Source organism: Oreochromis aureus, linkage group 22, assembly GCF_013358895.1.
Source record: "Oreochromis aureus strain Israel breed Guangdong linkage group 22, ZZ_aureus, whole genome shotgun sequence".
Taxonomy (NCBI): Eukaryota; Metazoa; Chordata; class Actinopteri; order Cichliformes; family Cichlidae; genus Oreochromis; species Oreochromis aureus.
In genome coordinates this window covers 23,387,466-23,414,238 of record NC_052962.1, presented here as the reverse complement: position 1 = coordinate 23,414,238, position 26,773 = coordinate 23,387,466, and the positions used below count along the sequence as shown (strand labels likewise).

General features: G+C 40.6%; 1 protein-coding gene across 1 annotated transcript in view; it reads right to left on the bottom strand.

Moving 5' to 3' along the window:
- Nucleotides 1–15,205: 15,205 nt before the first annotated feature.
- Nucleotides 15,206–26,773, bottom strand: part of efna3a (ephrin-A3a) — a 77,327-nt gene continuing 65,759 nt past the window's right edge. The window contains exon 5 of the mRNA XM_039605388.1: nt 15,206–16,952. Within this exon, the coding sequence (XP_039461322.1) occupies nt 16,834–16,952 (119 nt within the window). The 3' untranslated portion in view covers nt 15,206–16,833. The remainder of the gene's footprint in view (nt 16,953–26,773) is intronic.

Sequence of the window (26,773 nt, the reverse complement as noted above, 5' to 3'; positions counted from 1 at the left end):
CTGTCAGCCAACCCCCCAAAAAAGAGCAAAGTTATAACTTAAAGGGTCGAAGTGAAAGTGAGTGTTAAAAACAACAAAGTGTCCAGTGTCACCACTGTCTGTGCTTCTTATGCTGGATTTCTCTTTTTAATCTTTGGTGTTTTTCTCCCTTTCTTGATGATCTCTGCTGTTGCTTCCTCCCTTATTCAGGCACACTTGTCAGCCAATCAATCAATCAAACCATCATCTACATCAGGCTACATGTTGGTGGGAGTATGGGAGCAGGTTTGCATAGGTATAAAAACCCTTCTTTGTAGGCTCTCTGTAGACAAACACCTATGCAAACAGACAGAACCCAAGGTATCATAAAAAGGTTTTTAAAAACTCCTAACTTTTTCACTGGTTACGCCATAATACGCCATGTTACTGTTACTTATACTGGAGCAACTGTAACCCACATAATTTCCTTAGGGATTAACAAAGTATGCTGATTCTGATTTGCCAGGAACAACGAATAACTCTAAATCACACGCCATATATCCAGGCCATCCTTGTTTGTACCACATTGACACAGTTGTATTTGTCATATTGGTACTTTTATGCTTATGTCTTGTACTTTCTGTACTGTACCATATCCAGTTTGATTTTTGTTTGTAATATGTTTTATGATAACCAACAAGACAAAAGCTCTTGGACCTCCCAGAGTTTCTCCTGAAAGACACTGATCATCTCGTCGTCGTACTTCCTTTAATAATAAACTTGTGTGGCTCAGCACATTTGCATTTGTAAGTCTCACCATTACACACAAAGGTAGGACCATATTGGCCACCTATCATTGATGACCATATTTGGGCCTTTGTGTTTTACACTTGGTTTTGCTTTGTTTCCACTGGCTAAGCTACTTTCAGCCGCTCCCTTGTTCACAAGGCGTTGCCACAGTGGGAAGCTCTGCATATCTAATTTGGAAACACATTTACGCCAGATGCCTTTGCTGACGGAACCCCCCCCCCAGAGGGATCTGGGTCTAATCCCGGAATCAAACTGAGGAAGTTGTTAAGTTAATGTGTAACCCACTACGCTATGAAGCCATTTTATTTCCACTCATTGATTTGTGTTTTCACTTGCTTTTCACTTTTCCTTCACGCACTGTGTAACAACAGCTGACTTTCAGATATTTGGGAAATGGGCAGGGCCGGATTTACGAGTGCACTTCTCTAATCTTTAAGCACCATTTTGTCCATAACAAAATCATCCCTTGCTCTGAAGGCTCGCGATAGCTTAATAGTTTTAAGAATCTCTAATTCAGAAACATGCATTTCACTATTGCAATAATCTCTTGGTTCACACACATTGTGTGAAACAGAAACACTACACCTACAGCTTCCTACCTGGGAGTGCAAATGGGCTGATGTGTCATGAAACTGCTGCAACTGCAAAAATTTCCATTTATGCAATTCTGAATAGACATTTAAATGTCAGTCTTATCTTAAATATAATAAACACAACCCAACTTGAAGGCATGATCTGCACCCTCAGTGCATGCAGGGAAAATGATGACAAATTCATCTCAAAAATAATGCGCTGCGGCACTGCAGGCAGGAATATTTGTTATGTAAAACTTCGACACAATTCAAGGCTGCGAGCTCTAGCTCTGCTTGTGTGATAATGATGGGAAAGGAACAAAGATATTAAGATGACGTGAATATCACATGAAAGTCATACAAGGTTATTTTTATTCTGTTTCACTAAGATGATGTTTTGTTGTTTTTTTAAACTGAGCAGGGATTGTGTAACAGCTCTTCCAGGACAGGTGAACCATGTAACCATGTTCTATCTTGTTTTCATTCTGCTGAATAAAGTACAGCCTTGAGCATGTATCCACTCGCACACACACATACACCGGCCCCTGCTGATACGTACACCTCACACGCCAATCCTCTGAATTCATCCTGCGTAGACTTCATTTGCTTATATTTAAAAATGTAAAACATAGATGTTTGCTGCTGATGTTTTTATCTTTCCTTTCATTTTACGCCACTCAATAAAATCAATCTTATTGCACAACGCATCGTGTTAGCTATGAGAGCTTCGCTCCATGCATTTCCGGCCAGACGTCCCTTAATAAGCCAGTTGATTATGGAAAAAAAAGGCCAGCTAAGGTCTTTTAATGATTCTTGCTGTTTACAAAAAGGTTTCTATTAAAATGATGTTCTCAAACTCCAGCTAATAGGATGTATCTGAGGATAGCAGCATTAGCAATATGGAGATAAACTGAGACAGTGCCTGGAAGTCATCAGTGTCTGTCAATACAGACATTTGCACCCATTCTGGGAATTCAGCGCCACAGCGGGAGTGAGGTTTGTTCTGGGTCATTTAGGGGGAAATGAGCTAGGATGACAGTCTCTTGTATTTAAATCGCATAGAAATGGATACAAAAAAATGCTTGAACATCATTATCATCATTCATAAAAGTGAAATAAGATGTGTTAAGATGAAAAAAGTTAGACCCATTAAGAGACTACTTTAATTAAAAAGTCTGAACCAGCAGTTTAACATCAATTAATCTTTAAAATTACTTTTGAGATCACAGTTTTCACCATGGAGTTGCTAATGCTTTCAGATTATCCCACAATTGATGTTAATGGGCGAAATGTGGTGGAAAAAAGTTCCAAAATTCACAGTAGCAACACCCTCTGTGACGGCAGACAAAGGTGTTTGGGGGTATTTCTTAATTATACCTCTTGATAATCTCTTACAAAGGTCTCTGAAATAGTTTGACATCTGTTTATTAAATAAATTAATAGACATGCTCAGGGATCAAATGTAAAGCTGAGCCTTATAGGGGAAAACGTTCAAAGTTTTTAGTAAGTGTTCAACATGATATAGGGGTTTATTATTATTCTATTCATGGCACAAATGGTGAAAAATAACTGACAGAAACGCTTAAAAACCTTTATAAAAACAAAGCATTTGAGAGATTATTAATATGGATATGACCAATAAATAAATAAATGCAAATAAATAAATTTTAAAAAGCCTTTTAGAAACTATGATCCTGCAGGGAAACCCGCCTAAGTTTGAATATAAGCTGTACAACTGCAGCAAGGCATCACTGACAATGTGTGTGTATATTTAATATCCTACACTAAAGCACCGTCTCTAGTTTGCTCTAGTTTGCAAAAGTGAGTAAAATACTTCACTCCCATTGGCTGTATGCTTTTCTCAAGACTGATATTAGATGAATTTGGTACCTTTCCAAATATATGCCTACTGGTAGCAAGCACATATTTATGTATGATTGATTATCCATTGAAACTCAAAGCTTTTTTACTCATTCAAGATGGCTCATTTCCACATAATGTAATGATCATGAAGTTGTAAATCCACCAGCTTGAATGTTACTCATGAGTTTTAAGGAACGTGTCTAGGATTTATATTGTTTTTCCTCACACTGACACATCCTAGCGCATCACCATTCTGGTGACCTTCCTGTGTATATAAACTCCGACTTGATAGGCCGTCAAACTCTGTAAATGTTGATCCAACTCAGACCCCTTTAGTTATCTTCAATCTGTTGAGAGATTTTGGAGTAGATCCATTTTTTAAGTATAAATCAGTGGAGTATCAGTTAAAGGGGAGGAGTGATGGGAGTAATAAAAAGTCTGCGCTGATTTTATTGGTTAATCTTTCAAATATAAGCCTCCTGGTACACGATTAGTAACTCTGGATGGGCTACACCATATGGAACATACCACAGAGGCTATAGCACTGCATGTAGTGTGTGTACAATGAAAGTCATTTTTTATTTCAGTCCCAGCCTCCCTCAGTGTTTACTGAAACTCACAGATATAAAGACGGGGTTTGATTAGGCACAGGTGTGCCTTGTTAAAGTCCGGACCTCTGCTGGCTTTCTACCAACAGCCGTGCTGCATTCACGCCACGTTGGATTTACCATAAATGAAAGCTGCCAACTGAGGAGAAGTCTTCATATGGGGATAGGTCATGCTACGTGAAAACTATACAAAGACTGCCTGTGCAAAAATGAAAAGACAGTTATGCAGACTGCAAAAAATATTCAGTGAATAATGTTTGATTTTGAATATAAATAAAAAATTACCGTTTTTTTAATGTATGCATTTCTATCACTTTTAACTTCTAATAACCAGATGTAAGTCTGTTCTTTCACTTCATTTAAATTCTTCACCAGTCTGTGTTAATATCTCATCTCATCATTGTGGCCTGCTGGTATAATGTGCCACTCACACGTCTTATGTGCCTTAGATGGGCATTTGGCTCCAGTCTCAAAGATTATTTATGCTGCAGCGAAAAAAATCAAATCTGCTGAAACCAGTGCAGGGCTGGCAGTGAAAAGCGATGAAAACAATGACAACTTTTAAACACAGTATGTGAAATCATGCTCTGTACGCCTGTTTCGTTTTGAATGCTTTCAAATGAGACAAGATGTCTGTCTGACGTTGAATCAAAGCATGTGAAAACAGAAGAGAAGCGAAGACGCTGAAAAGCATTCGCAAAGTTAGCTTGTCAATATGACATTTGGAAAAGCGTTGCCACGGGGAAGTGAGTCAGGATATCTTGTGACGTCTGACGAAGTCATCTGAAGTAAACCGATTTGACATGTGTGTTCACGAAGTACAAAATGTTGGTTTGGAGTGCAACAAAAATTGAACTTTTAAGAAAATCCCTCCTCATATCAATATTTTGACAAAACCAACATGCCATTAAAACCAAAATTATCTGCATTTGTGTCCACTTGAATTCTGCAGCTTGATTTTTGACATTTGTAATCTTAGATATTCACAATTCCCACCATGAATCCAAACATTAGTGATCCCAGGGATTTCCTGACATTTCCTGTAGTGATGCCCATATTGTTGCACCACAACCACTGCTCCAATGAAATCTGGTACAGTATTGCGGTTTCTTACTGGTCTTAAAACACTGCTCCAAAAAATGAAGGGAACACTTGATTATTACAGTGTAATACAAAGTAATTTTAACTGGCAGGGACACTGGCAAGAAGCAAACAAGAGAAAATCAGTCAGACGATTCCCTTTTTGGAGGTTGTCCTGTTGTTGCCTCTCAGTGCACCTGCTGTCACTTTCATTTGCACCAAATCAGATGAAATGGATTCACAATAGTTTAAGGTTTAAAGCTGGACAGAGTTATTTCTTCAAATTTTGTGTTATTCTGTAATGATTGAGTGTTCATTTCAATTCAATTTAATTCAGTTCAACAACAGTTTGCTCAAGGGACTTTATCTTATAATATCAGGAAGAAAGACCTCAAGCTAGGCAGCACAAGGGTGGTTAGGACTGTCCCCTCATAGGAGGAAGGTCCTGGGTTCAAATCCACTGGCCAGCTGGGGTATTCCTGTGTGGAGACTCCAGGTCCTCTGGTTTCCTCTCACCAACCGAAGATATGCGTGCACGTTTAACTGTTGATTGATAGAAACTAATGTAAGTCAGTTAACTCCATGACTTGCCCAGGTGTATCCCACTTCTCAACCTGTTGATAACTGTGATAGACTCTTGTGCTACTGTGACCCTGAATTCGAAAAGTGGAAAAAAGTAGATTGGTGGAGATTAAAAGCTATATTTTTTTTTCAGTGATGAAATTAGATGATTTAAAAGTCTCCATATAAATATACACCGAGCACTTTGGTCACTTCAAAGTTTAAGCAAAAGAAGAAGCTCTAAAATGCATCATTTGATGTCAAAGTCATGTCGGGTCCTCTGTTAACTATCAAGTTCTTTGTTCTGTAGGCATCTGTTCAAAATGTATGAGAGGCATAAGCCATGAAATTACAATCCAGTCCTTCAGATTTATTGTTGTTGTGAGTGTAAACAAGGGAAGAGACACACGTGTACGGCTCAGTCTGGAAAGTAAACAAGAAAACAAGATTAGACTTTTATCCACTTATTCTCAATTTACATAGCAAACAAATGATATGAAATAATGAGTAACATAACCTCTTACCATAACCGTCACCCCATGTGAAGGTGAATGGGAGTGCAGTCCTTAGATAAGGAGCGGCAGGGGATTTGAGTCAGGTGACAAAGGAGCACACGAGCCAATCAGTGAGGAGGAAAGCAGAGGAAATGAAGTGATGTAAAAATGAAAAAAATAAAAAAGATGTCAGGCAAGGAAAAGTAAGAAAAAGTAAACACATCTTCACTACATCTACAGCTTCTCTAAGAAATTCAGAGGCTCAAGTCAAAACGGTTAAAGCCGTGTTTACAGGCGTGTAACACTTGTTTTTCAGTCTGGATTTCTGCATTTGTTTACAAACCAGACAAGATGTATCCTCTTTATAGCTTGCTCTAAGTTTCAGACAGTATTATCTAGTTCCTTTGAGACTTACTCGTGTCAGTCTGCAACATCCTGTATCATCAGCCTGACACAAATACTCTGTCACAACAACTTTTTCGGAGTCAAGGATTAGCTATTCCTGGGCTTAGGTTTTGACCAGATGCCCAAAGTGTGGGCACATGTAGCCTACATATCTGCGCGCACATACACACGCACGAGGCCTGTGGCTGTTTGCGCGTCGGTCCCCAGCTGTTGAGTGCTGCGCAGATGTGACGACCAGAAATGAGGGATTACAGCTAAATCTGGAGGGAGAGCGGAAGAGGAGGAGGTTGGGGTGATCAGGGAACAGCGTGGAGACTGGAGGGAATGAAGACACGGGTTAAGAAGGGTTACAGGAAGTACAACCTGATGATGGAAAAATCAGACACAAATGATGCAAAGTCCCACGCGCTGAGCGGGGGTAGACGTAGGGAAAATGTGACACGGCATAAAGAAAACAAAACCAAACACATAAAAAACTCCAGAAGACAGATGTTTTGTTTGTTTGAACAAGTTGGAGGGAAGAAGAATGATCGTTAGCGTAAAGAAAACTTTGGAACACAATCGTTTCCCCCATTTGATTACAAACCCATCGATTTCTTTAGTTATCTTCACAATCTGCAAACAAGCCTGGGTTAATGTATGCAAGAAGACGCTGCAGTTAAGAAGCTACACAGGAGATCCTTACAGAGTTTCTGCAAAAGAAGTTTCTGCAGCTTTCAGCAGACTCCAGATGTGTTTCTATAATTCATAAAAAGCTTCATCCTCCCAAACGGAAAAGCAGATAACAGTTTACCGATATCCTTGTAAATGTAACGAATAAAGAAGACATCCACAAGGGCAGTATAAACTTTTGCAGCCTCGTATCTACCTCAGTTTCTCCTGGCCAAAGGTTACATTCAAATCCTGCCCTGTTTAATATTCAGAGCATTTTCACACACACAAACACACACACGATGTTGTGCCGACTATTACTACTGCAAAAAGAAAATGCAGTCTCTCCACATTTGCTGTCTGAAAATGTGGAAAGACTTTCCTCCACTTGTCAACACATTAGTCAACTGATCTGGAGAGGATTGGCGAGAGCCCAAATTAATGTGCGCCAAAGCAAAGCCCTCTAGGAAGCTTAACGCTGCTCTAATTAAGATGCACATGCACATTTTCCTGCTCCTTTAAAAAAAAAAAAACATGTCCAGGAGACGCTGCATCTTAGACCTTTAAATTAGTTGGCTGTCACTACACAAATTCTGTTTTCACTGCAATAAAGTTCAAGGAAGCGATATCGATTTTGTTTTCGGGTTCTACATTTAAATTTCAGTTTGACTCTGGTTGTATTTGCCGAGCATCAGCTCGAAAGGGACTATTAATGAGACTGCACGCAGATCCTTCTCATCCTGAGAGCTGCAGGTATCAGATCAGCTGTGAAACATAATAAAGTGAGTGCTGACATCACACTTGTTAACTGTCTTGATAGCTTTCCTCCCCCTGAACTGTCACATAATTCTCCCCCTTTCTGACAGTTTTTTTGTTTTGTTTCCAGAACTGACATCATATTTCCCGAAGGATGAAATGATTTAATGTTGGATCCCAAAACATCTCGTCACCTCTTCTCAGTGCATCCCCCCCCCGTTCTGTCTGTGGAGAAGAGAAGCTGACTCACAGTAACCTGAAGTTAGAGGGCTGCCAAGTCAAATCCAAAATCCTGAAATGATTTGAACAGGGGCCATTAGGATGCTTTCAAACAATTTAACATATAGCTCAGCATTCACCTGTGACAAGGTGAACTTGATCATACTGCAGCTGTGGACCTGAGATCATGCAGATTATTTCGTTTTATAAGAGGAGTCATGTATGAGTTTTTCAAGTCACGTGTTATGATCAAAGACTGTATAAAAAGATGGCCTTATTCAAGCCAAGCGGTACACCGGCATTCATATATGCACAAAATAGCATATATCTATGTCACTTGACATGTTTTCACTACACTGATGTATTTTCAGAGTTTCACCCATCCATCCATCCTCTCATTAAAGTTAGATTCACGGGGCCTTGAGCCTCTCCCAGCTATCATAGAGAAAAAACACGTACTTTCTGGACAGGTTGCAAATCTATTGCAGGGCTAACGCACCTCATCCACTAGAATATAGCTTGCTCCAATTGCCTTTTAGAAACTCCAAATACAATAAATCCAACAAATGGTCCCGTGTTCTTTTGAAGTAGGGAAAGTTTCTCTTATAAGTCGATGTTTGATTTTTGCCTTCTCAGGTTGCTGCTTTCCATGTTAGCATTAGCCAACCCTTACCGACAGATGATGCACTTCGGTGAGTAGTGTTGACATCTCTGGTCCAGCTGAAGCCATAAGACAGCTAGCATTTGCAATATTGTTTGACAGGGTGATTTTTCCTCTTTTCATTAGACGGTGGTTTGTCTGAACTGATGGATGTTTGTGGTTTGCTGCAGTTCTGGAGCTCCAGTTCTCTCTTCTCATAAAGTTTGCTATCCTCCTTTTTGCCAAACAGAAATGAGTTTCACGTTCTGGGAAATCCACTTTGCATTCATATCTGTTCACTAATTATCACAGTACATATACACTCACTTGCCACTTTATTAGTTACACTTTGCTATCACAGGATTGCCTTCAGGACGGTCTTAATTCTTCATGGCATAGAGCCAACAAGATGCTGAAAACATTCCTAGGAGATTTTGGTTTGCATATCTATATGTGATGCTATACTGACATAATAGCATCACACATTTTGTAAAGTTTGTCGGCTACACATCCATGACGTGAATCTCTCGTTTCACCAGATTCAAATTCTACTCTATTCAGTTGAGATCTAGTGACTGTGGAGGGCTTTTGAGTACCGTGAACTTATTGTCATGTTCAAGAATCCAGTCTGTGCGGATTTGAACTTTTTGGACTGTTGTGTTATCGTGCGCCACCAAAAGAAGGATACACTGTCGTCATAAAGGGACGGGCATGGTCAGCAACAATAATCAAGTAGGCTGCGATGCCTCAATGATGCTCAGTTGGAACTATAGGGCTGAAAATGTGCTAAGAAAATATCCTCCACACCATAACATCCACCACATGCTGCCCATTGAGAGATGCTCTGCATACCTTGGCTGTAAGTAGTTGTTGTTGCTTTCTTATCAGCTCAAAGCAGTCTGGCTTGTCTGTACCAATAATTACTGTAATTTTACACAGGACCGTGACTCACATAGAAAACTCAGTCTGTAAGTGTCCAAACAGATCGTGTTAGTTTACTTTACAAGGAAGGAAAATGAAAAAAGCTCAATTTTGGGTCTGTGTTTCTATTTTGTCACACTTCTTTTCATTTCTTTAATTGTTCTGGTTTATCTTACCGGTGTCATTTAATTATTTCTTGTTTACTTTAATCAGGTGATAAAACTTATTCTAAGAAGAACAAACTTTGCTTTAAAGCCTCTTCTGCAAAGCCAAAAACTTATTTTGAAATACTTCGAAATGCTGTTTAAGTACAGAACATAACCTCTCGTAAGTTGACCAAATTCTCAGCTGTTTAGACGTCAGTGTCTTTAATAATAGGCACAATCCTGAGTACTGTTCTGATACATATGAAATGTAAAAAGAACATCCCGTCTCTGCCAAAGATATTAAAAAGCAGAATAAAAACAACAACAAACCTATTGCCCCTGAGCTCAGATTACGACAAGAGTAAACTCTGATTTCCATGTACAACAGAAATAGCAGGAATTTACTGAAAGTTTATAATCCTGCTGGGTTGAGAAACGTTCTTAGTACAGTAGGTCAACTCATCCTGTCACTGGTTATGCAATATATACCCTATGAGGCTATTTCTTCTACCTGTGTGGACTTTGATGTCCCCTGACGGCCTCATTAAAGCCTGATTTATCTTAACTTTCTTAACTGGCTTAACATGCTGGTAAAACGGAGTGCCCCTTGGCTTCACAGGCACCATTAAACATGGTTTACAATAATCACACACTTTATTCCTGAGCAAGTTATTACATACAAAATGTAAGCCCCAGTGAACTTCAGGAGCTTAGCCCATAAATTAAACCTACTTAAAGGACAAACCAAGAGATATTCAGGGCATTGTTCACGTAATATATAAGTCAACTTAGTGCTGCCGTCACTGTTTCTCTGAATTCACTATTTATCTTACAGGCATACTTACAGTAAAGCTGCACCATATTGTCATGTGTCCTCTATTTACCTGTCTACTTCACTGTGACGGTTATAGAGTGAAAGTCAGATTTGGCGACATCTATGGGTGGAGAGTTGTTTAGCAGGCTGCTCACTGAATTTGAGTCAAAACCTCCATATCAGCTGCTGTCTGCCCGCATTTTACTTGTTACAGATTCTCCTCTTGAAAGTGTAACAATATAGAATCTGTAAGTATGTGAAAGTGAGGCCACACTTTTTACACAATAAATCCAACGCTGCCCAAACACTATATGTATTTAACCTCAAGGTGCTGTCAGAAATCATTTAGAGATTCATAGAAATTGTCATGGCTGTGTGCAGGCAGGCACGGGGAAAGGACCCAAAATGCAGGACTCAGAGGTAGATGTGAACTCAAAAACACACAGCTTTATTGCTGGGCAGAAAAAGGTGCATGAACTTAACTAAACTGAGAATACAGAAATAAACTACGCAGGCAGGCAGGCTAGCAGACGGAACACACAGATAACTAGAGGGCAGGAGACGTTAACGACGCGACAGAGAACAAAGGAAACACAGGGCTAATATACACACGGCAGTAATCAAGGGATGAGAGACAGGAGGGGAACACACCTGGGAGAAATCACAGCTGACGAGACAGGGGAAACGTAAACTGAGCACACTCACATAAGACACAGACCTTCACAATAAAACAGGAAACTCAGACACAGGGAACCAGACAAGACGCTGAACTAAACAGGCTGACTAACAAACAAGACACGGGACAGTGTGACACCATAGACAGACAGAACACAGAAGTGGGACCAGGGCAAGCAAAGAACAGAAACCTAACAAATGGCAAATCATAACAGGATATATACTCAGAATAAACAAAAGCATAAGGAAACACAAAACGCTGAGTCGGCAGACTCAGGATCATGACAGAAATTCAGTCAAGGATACAAAAGAAAGGGAGGCGAGCTGTTGACTGCAGAAATGTAAGAAGCTTATGATGTGCATAAATACAGGCACTGAGTAGTATAAAGATCACAGGAAATAGTTTAGGTCTGCATGGACTCTGGGTTAAAAGCATTTCAAGGAAGATAAATACCACAAAAAGAATGTTTTTGACAAAGAAAACTCTAACAATGTGTTTGTGTTTGTCTTGTCTCTAATGTATAGCTGTAATAAGTGGTCATTCTGGAGCATATGAAGCTATTGAAGCTATTTTACCTGGAGTCTTTTCATCCTATTTTCATGTGGACTTCTTCCATATATTTATCTTTATCAAAGCATGCCCCCCTGAGTCCCACATGCTGAGAGGAAAAGGAGGTCTTAGAGGACATCATGAAGAGAGGATTGAGAGCATATCTGTTTGCGAAAGCTAAAAAGCCCTCTACAAAGCTTTACCCATCGTCTGCGAGGTAAAAATGTAACAAAATGGAGAGCAATCAAACCGACTATGACTCTGCCTGGAAATGGGAGCCTTTTCAAAACATAAGGGAGATAATAATTCAGGCATGAGCCTATACAAAATTGTGCTTTTCTGTCATGTTTGAAACTGCTGTGCGTGATGAAAAGTTATCACTGCGCACTGCCAAAAGAGCCTTCTTCCAGCAGTGAAGCATGATGCTGTAAATGTGAAGATCTGGGGCTGATTTTCTTTGGTTGGACCTGGTCACACCATGATTTTTTAAGGCCCATCAAGAAATTCTTAAACAAAAGGTAATGCTACCAGGCTTGGAGTTGAGGATGGGGTGAAAAAAAAAGGATAATGTAACAAAGAAAATAATGACACGGATCATTCCTGCAAAACAACCAAGGAATGGCTGATGGAAAAGAATGTGACCGGATCGTTGCCCAGACAGTTCATGGCAGACATCCTTCCAGCCTCATTCAACTCGCTGGATCGTGCAAGCCAAATGCAACCCTCCAACAACTCACTGTACTGGACATTTAATTTATGTAACTGGTGACACAAAGTGTCACAAGCTACTAATGAAGGTATATGCATATTTTTGCAGACGTGAAATTATAATCAGACTATTGCTAAAAGTTTATAGATGTTTGCTTAATTAGGTTTTTATGCAAACTTTTCTTTATGTCAGTGAATCAAAATATGTCAAAAGTTTCGAAAGAAAAGTGTGATATACTTTATGCTTCTGCTGCATGACTGTAAGAATAAAACAGTAGATTTAGATTGAAACGAGCCCCAACTCATTTTTATGACTCCCAACCTCGAAAGGGGAGTTTCCAAAGAGCGCTCGAATGGCGCATTACTCACCCTGACTGTGTCACTGATGTCCTGAGTTATATCATGTTCTCTGAGGAGGAGGCATCTGTTTCATTGTTTGGGCCAGACGGTGCCGCTTGTCAGGGGAATTTCTTCTCGACAGCGCAGACCTGCCCGTGCTACAGATGGCTTATCTCACAGTAAATGATTCAGAAAACGACAATATGCCTCGGAACAGGCATAAGGTCATCTCCTTTAGCTAATGGAATGTCTTCCTTGGTTAGAGCCTGGACAGAGCACTTGTTGGGTATCTGCTTCACGGTGGCGATGTGAAGCTCTTTGTCAGCCGCTCGGGGAGAGGTGGGCTTTTTAAATCCACTGGCAACACTCCTGATCCCCTCATTTGAATAGTAAGCAGAACAAATAATGTCGCATTAATGCTTTTCCAAACCGGAATTTAAGGTGCAGATATGACAGTGTAATTCCCGTACTTAACTAACCAGACTGATTCTCACTGCCAAAATCATAGCAGTCCAATTCCCTGAAAAATTATGTTTAAAGTTGTCAGCTTGGGCCCCGGAGCAAAAGCTAAAGCCATTCCAGTGTTTCATGGTGTCAAAACACTGAATCATTTATGCAAGTACAGACCTATAAAAAGGCAAGGGACTGTAAGTCAAGACCTACAGTAATATTGAGCAATTATCAGCCTGTCAGCTCGATGCACAAATGTCAGAAAGAATCAGGAGCTGCTGCCTCCCAGCTGAGTCAAACAGCTGTGAAACAGACATTAACAGACATCATCACATCACTGTAACCTGCTTGGTTTACTGTGATCCACTTTATGCCAAGTAAATTGTCAGTCACGTAATGTACGTCAAATTAACTTGGCAAAAATCCTACAACCTACATGTAAAAAAAAATGCACGTCCAGCACTTTTTTCTTTTTTTTAAAAATGAAAACAAGCAGACAGCTGAATCTTCACTACGCCTTTCTCTTCCTCTCTAATGTGATTGTAGGCATGACGTAGAACATCAAAGACAAAATCTTATCTGACCCCTCTGTTCGCTTTTTGATACGGACATTAGAGCATCTGAGGCTCGTCCCTAGCGATTGTCGGCGTCTTTCTGTCCTGGGTTTGAAGATTAAAAAGAAGCTGACAGGGGCAAAGAGAAAGAAGTGTGATGTGGAGAGACAGATTTGTGGAGACATGAATAGCTTGCAGGTGTTTTTTTTTTTTTTTTGGAGTAAGAAGAGAAAGAGGGATGGATAGAGTGGGAGACTTGGATCTGTGACTTTCCCTCCACGCTGTCACTATGTTTTATGGCAGAAGAGGTGTTTGCGAAACCGAAGGTGCTGCATAGACGGGCCACGTGAAAAGGAGCGATAGTTTTAGTTTGCAGCCTGACTGCCGTCTGCTCACGACCAACATATCTAAAAAAGGAGCGTGAAAAAAAAAAACCAGAAGAGATTTGCTTTCAAGTAGTGCTTCAGAAAAACAAACACATCTGAGTGCAGGGTTTGTAAAGGAGTCACAGTTTAGATAAAGAAAGGGCAGTTGAAGGAGAGCAGAACAACACAAGGCCTGAATAAATACACAAAGCTAAATTTGCAAAAAAGGTTTTAATTGGCATTGTTTTAATCATTCTTGGTTCAATTTACAGTTGTTTAATCATTCTCGTCAAAGGCAAACACATTTCTTGTGCTTGTCTTCAACATCGGTAAATGCTTTTCGCCCACGTCCCAAACCCCGTAACATAAACTAACATTACAGAAGAGCACATTCTCTCGTACGCACTTGCATATTCAGATCCTACAAATGACTCCTTTATGAGTACGAAATTCCTAAATGCCACATACTTGAAAAGCGCGGACAAACACATTCTACATACATACGCACAAATGTGCACACATATGCTTGTTTTGTTTTTTTGCTCTCACGCGCACGCACGCACACAAACTCACACGCACTTGTACACACGCACATTCCACAACCGGCATGTATTATAAATATACATTACGACGCACGCATCCCTCGTTTCGCAAGCGCAACACTGGAGAGATGCTGCCCCTCAATCGGCGTGGTCTGCCACTGCATTCACAGTTGGTTTATGACATGCTCCTCAGCAACAAAATCTGGTAAGCAGTATCCGTTACATGAGAGTGGGGTTACTGCGCGTACGTCCCTACTGATTAGTCATGAACAATAACCTTCTCTGTGTGTCAGGCTGAGTTACATCTATTTATCTACACAAGCAAAAATGCTGCAGTAAAAAATTCACTGTAATAATAGAAAAAAAGAATAAGAATTTTAAAAAAAATGGCACGATAGCTTATTAAGCAAAGGCCTACAAATGCACGCTAATAAATTAGGTAAATAAATAGTTTAATGATAAAATAAATACATTTGAAAAATTAAATAAATAAAAAAAAGCACACATTGTAATCTGATTAAGCCTACGCTGTCCTGTATTACAATATAAAAAAGTGAACTTCTCTTTATTTGCACATTCACAAGTGTTTTTTTTTTTTACATTTCTTTATATATATATATTTTTTTAACAAAATGGCGGCAGCGTTACTTTGAGACTCAAAGCACAGTTTCTCCTCAGGCACCTGCCGCACTTTGGCGACTGTATGGGGTTGTTTCCAGGGTGACTGTGACTGCTGTTAATGGTCATCAGCACTGATTGGTTGTGGAAAAAGGAACAGACAGGGGTGTCTGGGATTAAAAGGGGACTTGCTGCTGTGAGATTTTCTTTTTTTCCTTTTCTTTTTTTTTTTAAGAATTGTAAATTAGTGACGTTCTGAATGACTGTGCTGATTGCAGCGAAAGGTTTGACATCCGGAAAATCTACGCCAAGTGCTGAAGGTAAATGCGTCGGAACAAAACACACATCTACCACATCTACCACGTCTAAGTGCCATCAAATTACTAGTCCAGGGTCTGTACTTTTCTAGGGTTGTTACAGTGTGAAGGCAGGAAATGCAGACAAAAGACTAGTTCTAAGAGGGCACTTGCTACCTTCTAAGAAATGCAGGCTTTGCATCTGTACCTATCACAAAGCTAGGGGTATTTTTTGATGTCTGGTGAAAATGGATTTTTGAAAGGCTCGTGGATATATCACAAAGTCTTTCCCCTTTCTTGGACTGTTATTACCACCGGCTTCCTCACATCAGTGTTAAAACATTCTTCAATGTCCAGCGCAACAGCAGGAGTTCTCATCACGACTGATTACGTCCTGATAGTCTGGGTAAGATCAGTACAGATCCAGAGTCCATCTTGCTCTTTACTACATCAAAGTCGGGTTTAATGCATCATCAGACTGGGCCTGTGGTCCAAGGACTAAAAAGCCACTGCGGAGTCCAGGTTTCCAATCTTCTTCAAAGCTCAAAGTTACAATACGTTGAAGAGAAAGCAGCTTAAATTCCTCCGGTGATTTGATATCCATGCTACAATAAGAGCGTGTAGTCTGCACCCAAGTTATTACAAGTCAGTTTTCTTACTCTCATCAGGCTTCGGAGCAGCACAGAAGTCGGACTCTGAGTGTTGTTTTGGTCTCAACACCCGCACTAAAGGTGGTAGTGGTGTGATAATGATATCCAGCAACAGGTAAGAAGCTACTTTCGGCCGCTCCCTTATTCACAAGGGATAAGGCCACAGCCGGTAGCTCCGCATATTTGATTTGGCAGATTTTTATGCCGGATGCTCTTCCTGACACAACCCCGAAGGGATTTGCTTCTCCTCCTGGGATCAAACTGGGAATCGTTCGCTTGTTAGGTGAATGTGTAAACCCCTACACTATGGAGCACATGGAGTGTCAAAATACACTGGTGTAAATATGACAGCAAAAAAGGCCTCTTTTTTTAAAAGTCCATTAAGCTAAGTTAAAGTTTGTTTTTGTTGGGTTTCCTTTTTTTTTGTTTTTGTCGTTTTTTTTGTCTGTGTCCTTTTGATTGTGCTTCAGTTGCACCTCAGCTCTCTGTGTGTCTGTCAGATTTCACGTAATCACAAACTCGGTGGATACAAAGCCCTTTGCAAAAGGCGGGTCCAGCTATGCATGAAGTGCCACTCGGCGACTGTTGCTAGGACAAAAGGATGGCAGACACGAGCAGCATTGCCACGGTGAGAAGAAGGCGGTCACGTGAAGGGCTGCTGCCACTGACGCTCTTCTCCAGCTTCGGGACTTCAGGGTTAAATTCATCTGGAGAGCAAAAACCACAAAAAGAGAAAACAAGAAAGTGAGAAAAGAGAGAGCAAGAATGTAAAACCGCGAGAGGGAAAATGTGTCAGACAGAAGACAGAAGGGAATAAACCATTACTACATTATTAATTAATCAATCTAAAGGCAGTGTGTGATGCATTCAAATTGTGCCTTAACATATGCAGAGAAAGAGACACGATGCAATTACCAACAAACCACCAATTATCATCAGCTACATATGGCCATTTCCCCCCTGGGATAGAAAATTAAAAACATTTTTGTTTCTGATCTATTTCTTTTTTTTGTGTGTGTGTGTGTCTCTTCCTTTCCTCACACTAATGATGTTTTTATCCTGGAGGGATTTCAATCACACCAAATTACTATGGCCTTGCCATTGATTAGACACAACAGAACATTAGCTGGAGGGGAGAGACGGAGAAAGAGCCGGGAGAACACATTTTGTATTATTTGGTAAAAAGTGGATTACACTGAGTGATTATGTTCTGCCTCGACATAATGCTTCCCATTATATCTAGAGGGTTATTACAAATCAAAATAAATCAAAAGAAAGCAAACAAAGCTTTCACGTCCATCTGTCCTACAGCTGTAGGATACCTGGGCTCGAAACCAGCTTCTCTATATAAAATAAACCCAATTATAGAAGAAATCTGCAATTACTTAATGACGTCAGTCACGTCAGCACATTTTGGAAACGTACGCTGTGTCTCATATCGTGCACTCTGTATGCTTGCTTTGGGCACATAAGCATGAAGTGCTCTACGAGCTCCTGGATGGTGTAGTCAACATTTTCGAAAATTAGCCCCATAGTGGAAAGGGAGGGACCGCCAAACAATTTTTAGCTAGTAGAAAGAGGATACTACTGATAATACTAATGCTACAGCACTGCAGAGAAAAATCACACCTTTCATGTTTGGAAGAATTGTTCAGTGTTAGGCTGTCATCCTCGGTGTTCACAAAACACAGTAACTAGTGTGGCAGGTACAGTTCTGTGTAAATCTTAAACCATCCCTCATTTCTTTATATTTTGATAGGACAACAAGAAATCTGTGCAGCAATTTACTGAAACGTGCAAACATACAACAACTCATGTACAAATGAAGTATGCGTTCTCGTAAGAAAGTAAGCTTACTATGGATGGCATTGCCTTGGCCTCCAGTAGCATTGTGAGGAGTCTTGGAGTCTCTCCTACATATTAAACAAATATGTAGGAGTGCCTTCTTCCATTTGCGCAATATCTCTAAAATTAGAAACATCCCGTCTCAGAATGACGCTGAAAAACTAGTTCATGCATTTATTGCTTCTAGGCTGGATTACTGTAATTCGTTATTATCAGTATGTCCTAAAAACTCCCTGAAAAGCGTTCAGTTGATCCAAAATGCTGCTGACAGGGACTAGAAAAAGAGAGCATATTTCTCCTTTATTGGCTTCTCTTAGTTGGCCCCCTGTTAAATCCAGAATCAAATCTAAAATCCTGCTCCTCACATTTAAGGTCTTAAATAATCAGGCCCCATCTTATCTTAATGACCTCATAGTACCATATCACCCCATTAGAGCTCTTCGCTCTCAGACTGCAGGCTTACTTGTGCGTCCTAGAGTATTTAAAAGTAGAATGAGAGGCAGAGAATTCAGTGGAACCAGCTTCCAATTTGGATTTGGGAGACAGACACTATCTCTACTTTCAAGATTAGGCTTAGACTTTCCTTTTTGATAAAGCATATAGTTAGGCCTGGAGCAGGAGACCCTGAATCTCCCTTTAGTTATGCTGCAATAGGTCTAGGGTGCTGGGGAATTCCCATGATGCACTGAGTGTTTTTTCTTCAGTCCCCTTTTTCATTCACTATGTGTTTGTACACCTGTGTGCATTTAATTATTACTTATTATTAATCTTTGGCTCTCTTCCACAGCATGTCTTTGTCCCGTCTTCGTCCCCTCACCCCAGTCGGTTGCAGCAGATAAACGCCCCTCACTTAGCCTGGTTCTGCTGGGGATTTCTTTGGGTTAAAAAGGGGTTTTTCCTTCCCACAGAGTGTCATATGATCGTTAGGGTTTTCTTTGATTTCTTTGTATTATTATAGGGTCTTAAAAAAATATAAAGGGCCTTGAGGTAAATAAATTAAATTGAATTTAATTGAAAATTTAAGTAGTCTTCAGGAATAGTTCTCCAGGTTTCTTGAAGGACATTTAAAACTTGGATGTTGGTTGCCTTTTTTTCTGTTTTCTGTCAAGATGATCCCACATTGATTCAATAATATTGAAGTTCAGGCTCTGGGGAGGCCAAGCCATTCTTGCTTTTAACTGGATTGGCAGTGTGTTTGGGATCATTGTCATGCTGAAAAATAAAGCTGTTGGCAATCAGATGCTTTCCAGATGGTATTGCAAATTTTATGGTATCAAAATCTGATGTTACTTTTCTGTGTTTATAATTCCATCAGTTTTGAAAGGATCTTGAACACCACTGGCTGAAATGTGTTACCAAATCATGACAGAGCTTCAACCGTGTTTTACAGATGCCTGTAGAGGCTCATTGTTGTACCTGTCTCCCGAGATCCTTTGTACACACTGACGAAGAGCTGAACTCAAAATTTCAAAACTCGTTGTCACTGATTTTTTTGTATAATAACAGACTTTTGCACAAGATTAAAGCATTAAGAGTATCTGAAACACTAATACGAGTAAAGACATGGACATTATATATATGATACACTGATTTGACCTTATATGAAAAGTAGTTTAATGCAACATGTCTGCTTTGGTAGAAGAAAGATATTTATCTGACAAGCTTTGGCTGACAGATAACAAAACCAGTATGGTTACCAATTAAAATCCCCTCTCTTTTATATATTTTTTGTGATATAAAGCTTCAGTCTTCCATAAAATTAAGCTGGCTTCAGTTACAAAAGCACAAAATTGAACAGGCAAAATGTTTTTCTTTCTTTTGTTTTTAAAAAAAAAAATCTTTTTCATTGCAACTTTAAATTCTTGTCTGAACTTGCTACATGTAACAGCAAGGGTAACTAACTACAAGAAAAAACTAGATAGCTGGTGATAACAGAGAGAGATGGCAATCACCTTGGAGGTGATGCCTGATAAATGCATGGAATTTTGTTTTTGTTTTCTCTGAGTAAAGCGACCTCTCTCACTGCATGACTCCTGTCCACGTCAAAGTTGCTCTTAAGTAACACGAGGCATCTGTCTGATGACGCACAACCCTGACATTCACACTGCAATGCATCAGGGTGAAGACAAACAAGGAAGACTAAGTTAAGGCGCTGCCTCAGGTAAGACCCACAGGTCACAGCGAGGCCGCCACACCATGTGGATTGTCTCTCTAACAACATTTCAACAGTCTGAGGCACAGCGTAGAGTTGGAGATGAGAAGACGAGACATCCTTTGCCTCCAGAAAAAGCGGGCCGTTCCTTACCTTTACATAAGCAACTACACAGTTTCCTCTCGAAAGTTGCTGTGCATGTGAACTGATTCTTACAGACTTGTTTGTGGGTGCCGCGAGCTTTGACAATCACCACCCCGCACAATATGCACCTCTTCAAAACCCTTGCTATTTAGGGAGGACGGCCTTGGAAGATGAATGTGGGGAACGCTTCCTGCCTCGGGCCATAACAAGTTATCAAAGGTCCAGTGTTTGACATCTAACATCACAGTACAATTGTAGGATATAGTAATCAATTTCCAAGCGCACAATCCGGTGCAGTCTAGTGTGAAAGGGGGTATAACAACAGATGGGCATGCAGGGTAGCTCTCCTGTCCACGGTGAACCGCCTCAAGGCATTTACAGTGAGATAAGAAACAAAAGCAGTAGACTGTCGATGAGTGGAAAGAGGTTGTCTGGTCTGATAAATCCTCGTGCCAGCTATGCCACAATGATGCTAGACTTGCAGCGAGGCATAAACAACATGAGGCAATGGGCCCATCTTGCACGCCTACAGCTCTCCAGGTCAGTGGGGGAGGTGTAACACTGTGGAGGATATTAAAACGGCTTTCACTCCATCTAAATAACAGTCCACTGATTGTTGTTACCAATAAAACCGGGGGAGCAATTAGCACTCACTGATTAACATTGAGCACTGCTGTTATTGTGCACTAAAAGCTGACCATTGACTCCGTCAGCTTAAACGCTGAGAGGTTATTAGGTTGGTTTCAGGTCTCTGAATGACTGTCTACTACTTCAACTTGCATTTCAACCAGGTCATGTGCGTAGGTCCAGCTGTGGATGCCATCTTCCTTGTATCTACATAAAGATAGCGGCAGAAATTAGGATCATATGAGACTGATATACAGTCATGCGAAAAAGAGCATTTTCACAGAGCTCTGTGCAATGCTCTAAAAGCTAAGTAAAGCCTTACCACTGCCATAGGAATTAAGAGGATAAGTAGCAGCCAGGTGCTACTAATCAAATGCACTTAATTAACTCATCATTAGCAAGTGTGAGCACCTCTACACTTAAAAGCAGATGTTTTGGCAATTTGCAGGTCTGAAGCATTCAGGTGTGTGTTAACACAATGCCACAATCTTCCCATGAGTGGACTTTCCACCCAATTCACTCCAAGGTCAAACTGTGCAATACTCAGAGAAAGTGCAAGAAACCCAAGAGCTACATCTCAGATTCTACAGGCCTCAGTGAGCATGTTAAATGTTAAAGTTCATGACAATGCAATTACAAAAAGACTAAACAGGTATAACTTGTCTGGAAGGGCTGCCAGGAGAAAGTCTTTTTTTCTCTAAAAAGAACATGGCAGCACAGCTTTGCAAAGTTATATATGAATAAACCACATGACTTCTGGAACAATGTCTTTGGGATAGAAGAGTGGAGATGTTTGGTCATAATACATAGCGCTAGACTGAGTGAAAACTAAGCAGAGCATATCAGCAGAAACACCTCATACTAACTGTCAACCACGGTGGTGGAGTGGTGATGATTTGGGCTTGTTTTACAGCCACAGTACCTGGGCACTTTGCAGTCCTTTAGTTTACCGAAAACTCCTCTCTATATTAAAGCATTCTAGAGTCTCATGTGAAAACTAAAACTTGTCCAGAGCTGGGTCATACAACAGGTCAACAGCAAATCTACAACAGAATGACTGAAAAACAAAAACATGCCAAACTGACTGAAATATTGTGGTAGGATCTTAAGAGATCTGTGGATAAAAAATGCCTGCAAACCTCAATGAAGTGAAGCGATGCTTTAAGGAAGAGTGGGCCAAGAAAGCAGCTACTTCATGTTACTGTCAGCTGTTACTTAAGGTGGTTCTGCAAGCTACTGAATCATGGGATGTAGCTGGTTTTTCACATGACTGCAAAGAGTCATGTGAAAACACTCCTTTTCAGATGACTGTACTCTTTAGTCACCATATGTCTCATCTTGTCATGAAAAACATTATGTCAGCTCTTACTAACAACCCCAAATTCAGCTGCCATGTCAGCTGAAAATGGCCAGCACAATGGCCATATCACTAATTGTTTGGTTTGATTGGTAAGCACGGTACAGTGAAATGGCAGCCAGGTGTCTTTTTGTTCGGTGGCTACTAAAATACAACATCTGCTAACTTCACCAAGGTTTATGCAGTTAACTTACCAGACTTGATTAGAATGATGGACAGACTGCAAAAAAAGTGTTTTTTTGCACAACATTTTATGATTGATTTGAAGAAATTCTGCATATAAACAGAGACGGTGAAAAGAAGTAACTTTATGCGTGTGAATTATCCGTTTTCAGTTGTATTTTCTTGTCCACCATCTAATTTATGTTCAAGCTTTTAGCCCTCCTCTGCTGCTGCAGGCACTCAGGTGGAAAGATTTTAAGAGCAGGTATGTCACAGTAGGAAAGATGAACAGAGCGTGCTATGGTTTTGCTATAGCAAACTAGAAACCTATGATTAATTCATGGAGGAAGAAGCAATACTGACACTGAATTCTCGTAGCACAATACTACGAGCAGCTTGCTGTAGGATTCGCTACCATAACAAATTTCGCTATCCATAATTAATGCTGAACACAGCTACATGCAGAAAAGAGGTGAGTTGCAGGGGGGTTAAAAAGTAAATATCACAAAAATGGCAAATCCACTCATTTCACACTTAATTGCAGAGATCCATAAATGCTTTTTAATTGGGGAAAAAATGCAAGCGAAACAGACATTCTGACAGACTGTAAACAAGCCAACAGCGGGCTGTTTCATAAAACTGATTAGTAAGCACTGCTTGCATGCAGTCTGCAAATGGTATCAGCGCTTCCTTTCACAAATGATAAAGTGTGATGAATGGTCACCGTGCACAGCCTGGGTCCTATTTTTATTGTTGCCCTTAATTTGACCTTCCGAGTAAGTTTGACTGGCCTGGGGGATTTGTTTACAGTCTGTACGTTTATCTTGCTTTTACTTGCCCTTTCATTGCATCCGCTGAAATGATGGGTAAAACTACAACAACAGGATAGGAGCTGCAACAGAAGAGACTCTCTGTTAAATAAGGAAAATGTGACGTAGAAATGAAGCTAATAATAAAGGAAGGAGGATGAAGGCAGGCCTAAACACATGTGAGGGAGAGATGGAGAGATTTGTTGACGTTAAGCCAGTCCGTGGGCGGGTCTGGTCCTCAGGGTGAGTCACAGAGTGGGTGTCCAGCGGTCAGCTGAGCCAACGGGGCCATGAGTTGTTATAAGTGTGTGCGCATAAATCTGTATGTCCTGATTTTGTTATTTCTCCAAATGTATTCAGCAAAATGCATCACAACGCCGTAGGCTATGATATTTTATGATTCCCTGCCAGTGTGCGTGTGTGCGCGTGTTTTTTTTATATTAAATTCTACGTAAGCTCGAGCCTGAGTTACTGCTGAGCAATTCGCCCACCACTGAGCTTTTCTTTCTTCCTCTGCCCCTTCTCTCTGCACTCCCCCTTCTCTGCTCCCACTCTGGTTTTATCTCTTTTTCTGCCTGTTTCTCTCACTCTGCCTTATCTATCCTTCTTTCTGTCAGACTTTCTCCTGCTGCATTTTCTCTTTCACTGCCTCCCTTCCCGTCTTTTATCTGTCTGACTTTCTCTGTCTCACACCGTCTCTCCCTCAGTCTCTCTCTCTCTTCTGTTTTCTGCCTTTCCTCTTTCTGAAGGTACTCATTGCTGATGGCTCAAGAGCTCTTTTCATTCTATCTCAGTTGGTCTCAGTTTCCATCTCAGGCAGGTCACACTCTCTTAGCTCTCGTCACAGACTGCCTACAGCTCCAAGAAACAAGCATACTAAATGATTCCCGGCAAGAGGCTTTTGTTTGAGATGGGGATGGAGAAAGACAAAGAAAAATAGAGGGTTTATGTAACCACTCAGCTGCACAATTGACTTGCTCACTGACATGCTTTCTTCTTAGGTAAACATGGGCCTTTCATTTCTTACAAGACCTCCGCTGACCTTGGATTTCGCACAGAAGAAGAAAGATGGTGTTTCTTTGTGAATGTGCATGTGTGTGTGCGCCCGTGCTGAGCACTGTAGGAGTATTTTCTTCCTTGTTTTATAGATTGCCACATTTGAAGATTTCAAAACTCCTTAGTATTGTTTTAATTAATAACCTACTAAACAAGACTAATAGTTGGAACAGCCAGTCTCCCACTGGTTTGTGAAGTCCTGCTTTGGAGCCCAGATTATGCTTTTGATTCAAGGTCAGGTCTCACTGACAAACCAGTGGTGCTACACACTCATATAGACTTGTCAACATCAAGGTAGACTCGCCCTAAATTACATCCTGGTCTAAATATGACTGTGATTTACAAAATGAGCATCACCCTGTATTGAGTAAGACTCGACTGGGAGCTCATTAGATAAGTGTTTACTGAGGCCTCAAATGAACTGAGAAGTAAAGTCATTTTCTTCATAGACTTCTATACAACTAATGACTGTTAAAAAGGAGAGTCTAACATACTCACATTTTTACAGTCGTTTTCTAGTCTTAATGACTGTGAAAGTGCTTTAGACTACACGTCACATTTTAGCCATACAGCACTTTATTACATAGTCTTCAATCACTTCATATCATTGGACAACGTCTTTTTCTTCTTTAAGCTGCCCCCTTTTAGGCCTCGCCACAGCAGATCCTCTGCCTCGATCTCATCCTTTGCCTTGCATGCTTTGTCACACCAAACTTTTGCATGTCCTCCTTCACTACATCCATGAATGTCCTATTTGATCTTCTCATGTTCCTCCTGCCTAGAAGCTTCAGCATCCTTTGTTCAGTATATCCACTATTCCTCCTCTGCACATGTCCAAACCATCTCAACCTTGCTTCTCTAACTTTTTCTCTAATCTGCTCAATCTGAGCTGATTCTCTGGTGTACTCTGGCAATGAACATTTTGGCATCTTCAACTCCAGGTCGATCTCCTTTCCACTTTTTGTCCAAAAATCACCCCTTACACTCATCTCCAACCGCGCTACCCTGCCTGCACTCTCTTCTTCTTCAGCTCTCTTGTACACTGTCTACTTCTTTGACTAGTTGACCCCAGGTGCTTAAACTCATCCACCTTCACTACCTCTGCTCCTTGCACGTTCACTAGTTGACCTGCGTTCCTCAATGGCCAATTAAGAATCATCAGTTAACCTAGCATGCAAGTCTTTGGTTTGTGGGACAATGCCAGAACCCACAAAGGAAACTTGTGTAGGCACAGGGAGATCATGCAAACTCAACATAGAAAAGTCCCGGCTGGAGTTCACACCGGTATTCTTCTCACTATGAGGAAACAGTGCTACCCACTCCACCACTGTGCCCACCAGAATGGAAGTTTGAGGCATTTACTTGGGTGTGGGAATGTTTATTTGTGTAGAAAATAACATTTTATGCCTCTGATTCATCACTTTTTGCTAACACCTCCCTCTCTCTCTTCCCTTTCTACATTCGTTTTCTACCTCACTCAACCACCACTGTTTGCTCTTGTTCTCACTCCCACAGCTCCAAAATTGAATGTAGTGTTTACAAACAGTACCCAACAGTTTTTGTGGTGTACCTTAAAGTAGTTAAACTGAATTTTACCAAATATCGTGAAAATGATTGTGAGATAAGACAGACTGGCCCAAAAATGGTACAAGCAGGCTACTTGACCAGTCAGAAATGTTTAGCGCTGAAAGCCCGAGTTCTTGAACTGTCAGAAAATAATAACCCCTCCGCAGGGACGTCTTTGGTGGGTAAAATATCATCATATAATCACTGTGGTGGAAATACAGTGATTCACTCCAAAAATTTCTTGGGAAAAGATGCTTATTGGCTTCATTTCTCGGACTAGGAGGCTACATCAACTTTTTTAAATATAATACAATCTGTTAGATACAGGTTTTAAAGCCAATCTCAACTGCAAGAGAAAACAAAGGCAAAAATTTATATATACTATCTAGAAAAAAGCATTGTGGGCCACACTTCATAATCTTTGAATTCAGGTGTGTTCAGTCCCGTTGTATAAAAATGAAGCACCTAGCCATGCAGGCTGGCTGCGAAGTGTCAGATTATGTCAAGTTACAAAGTGTGCAAGTGCGGAAGTGCTGAGGTGTAAAGTCACCAACACTCTGTGAATTCAATAACTGCAGAGCTACAAACCTCCGCTGCCTTTAATATCAGCACATAAACTGTGCGCTGGGAACTTCATGGTATGGGTTTCCATGGCTGAGCAGCTGCGTGCAAAGCATCAGGTGGCGTGATGTAAAGGACGTCACCAGTGGACTCTGGAGCAGCTCTGTGAAGTGACAACTCACCTGTCTCTATCTGGAAGTCTGCTGGATGAGACTGGGTTTGATAAACACCAAGAGAAAGAAAGCTGCC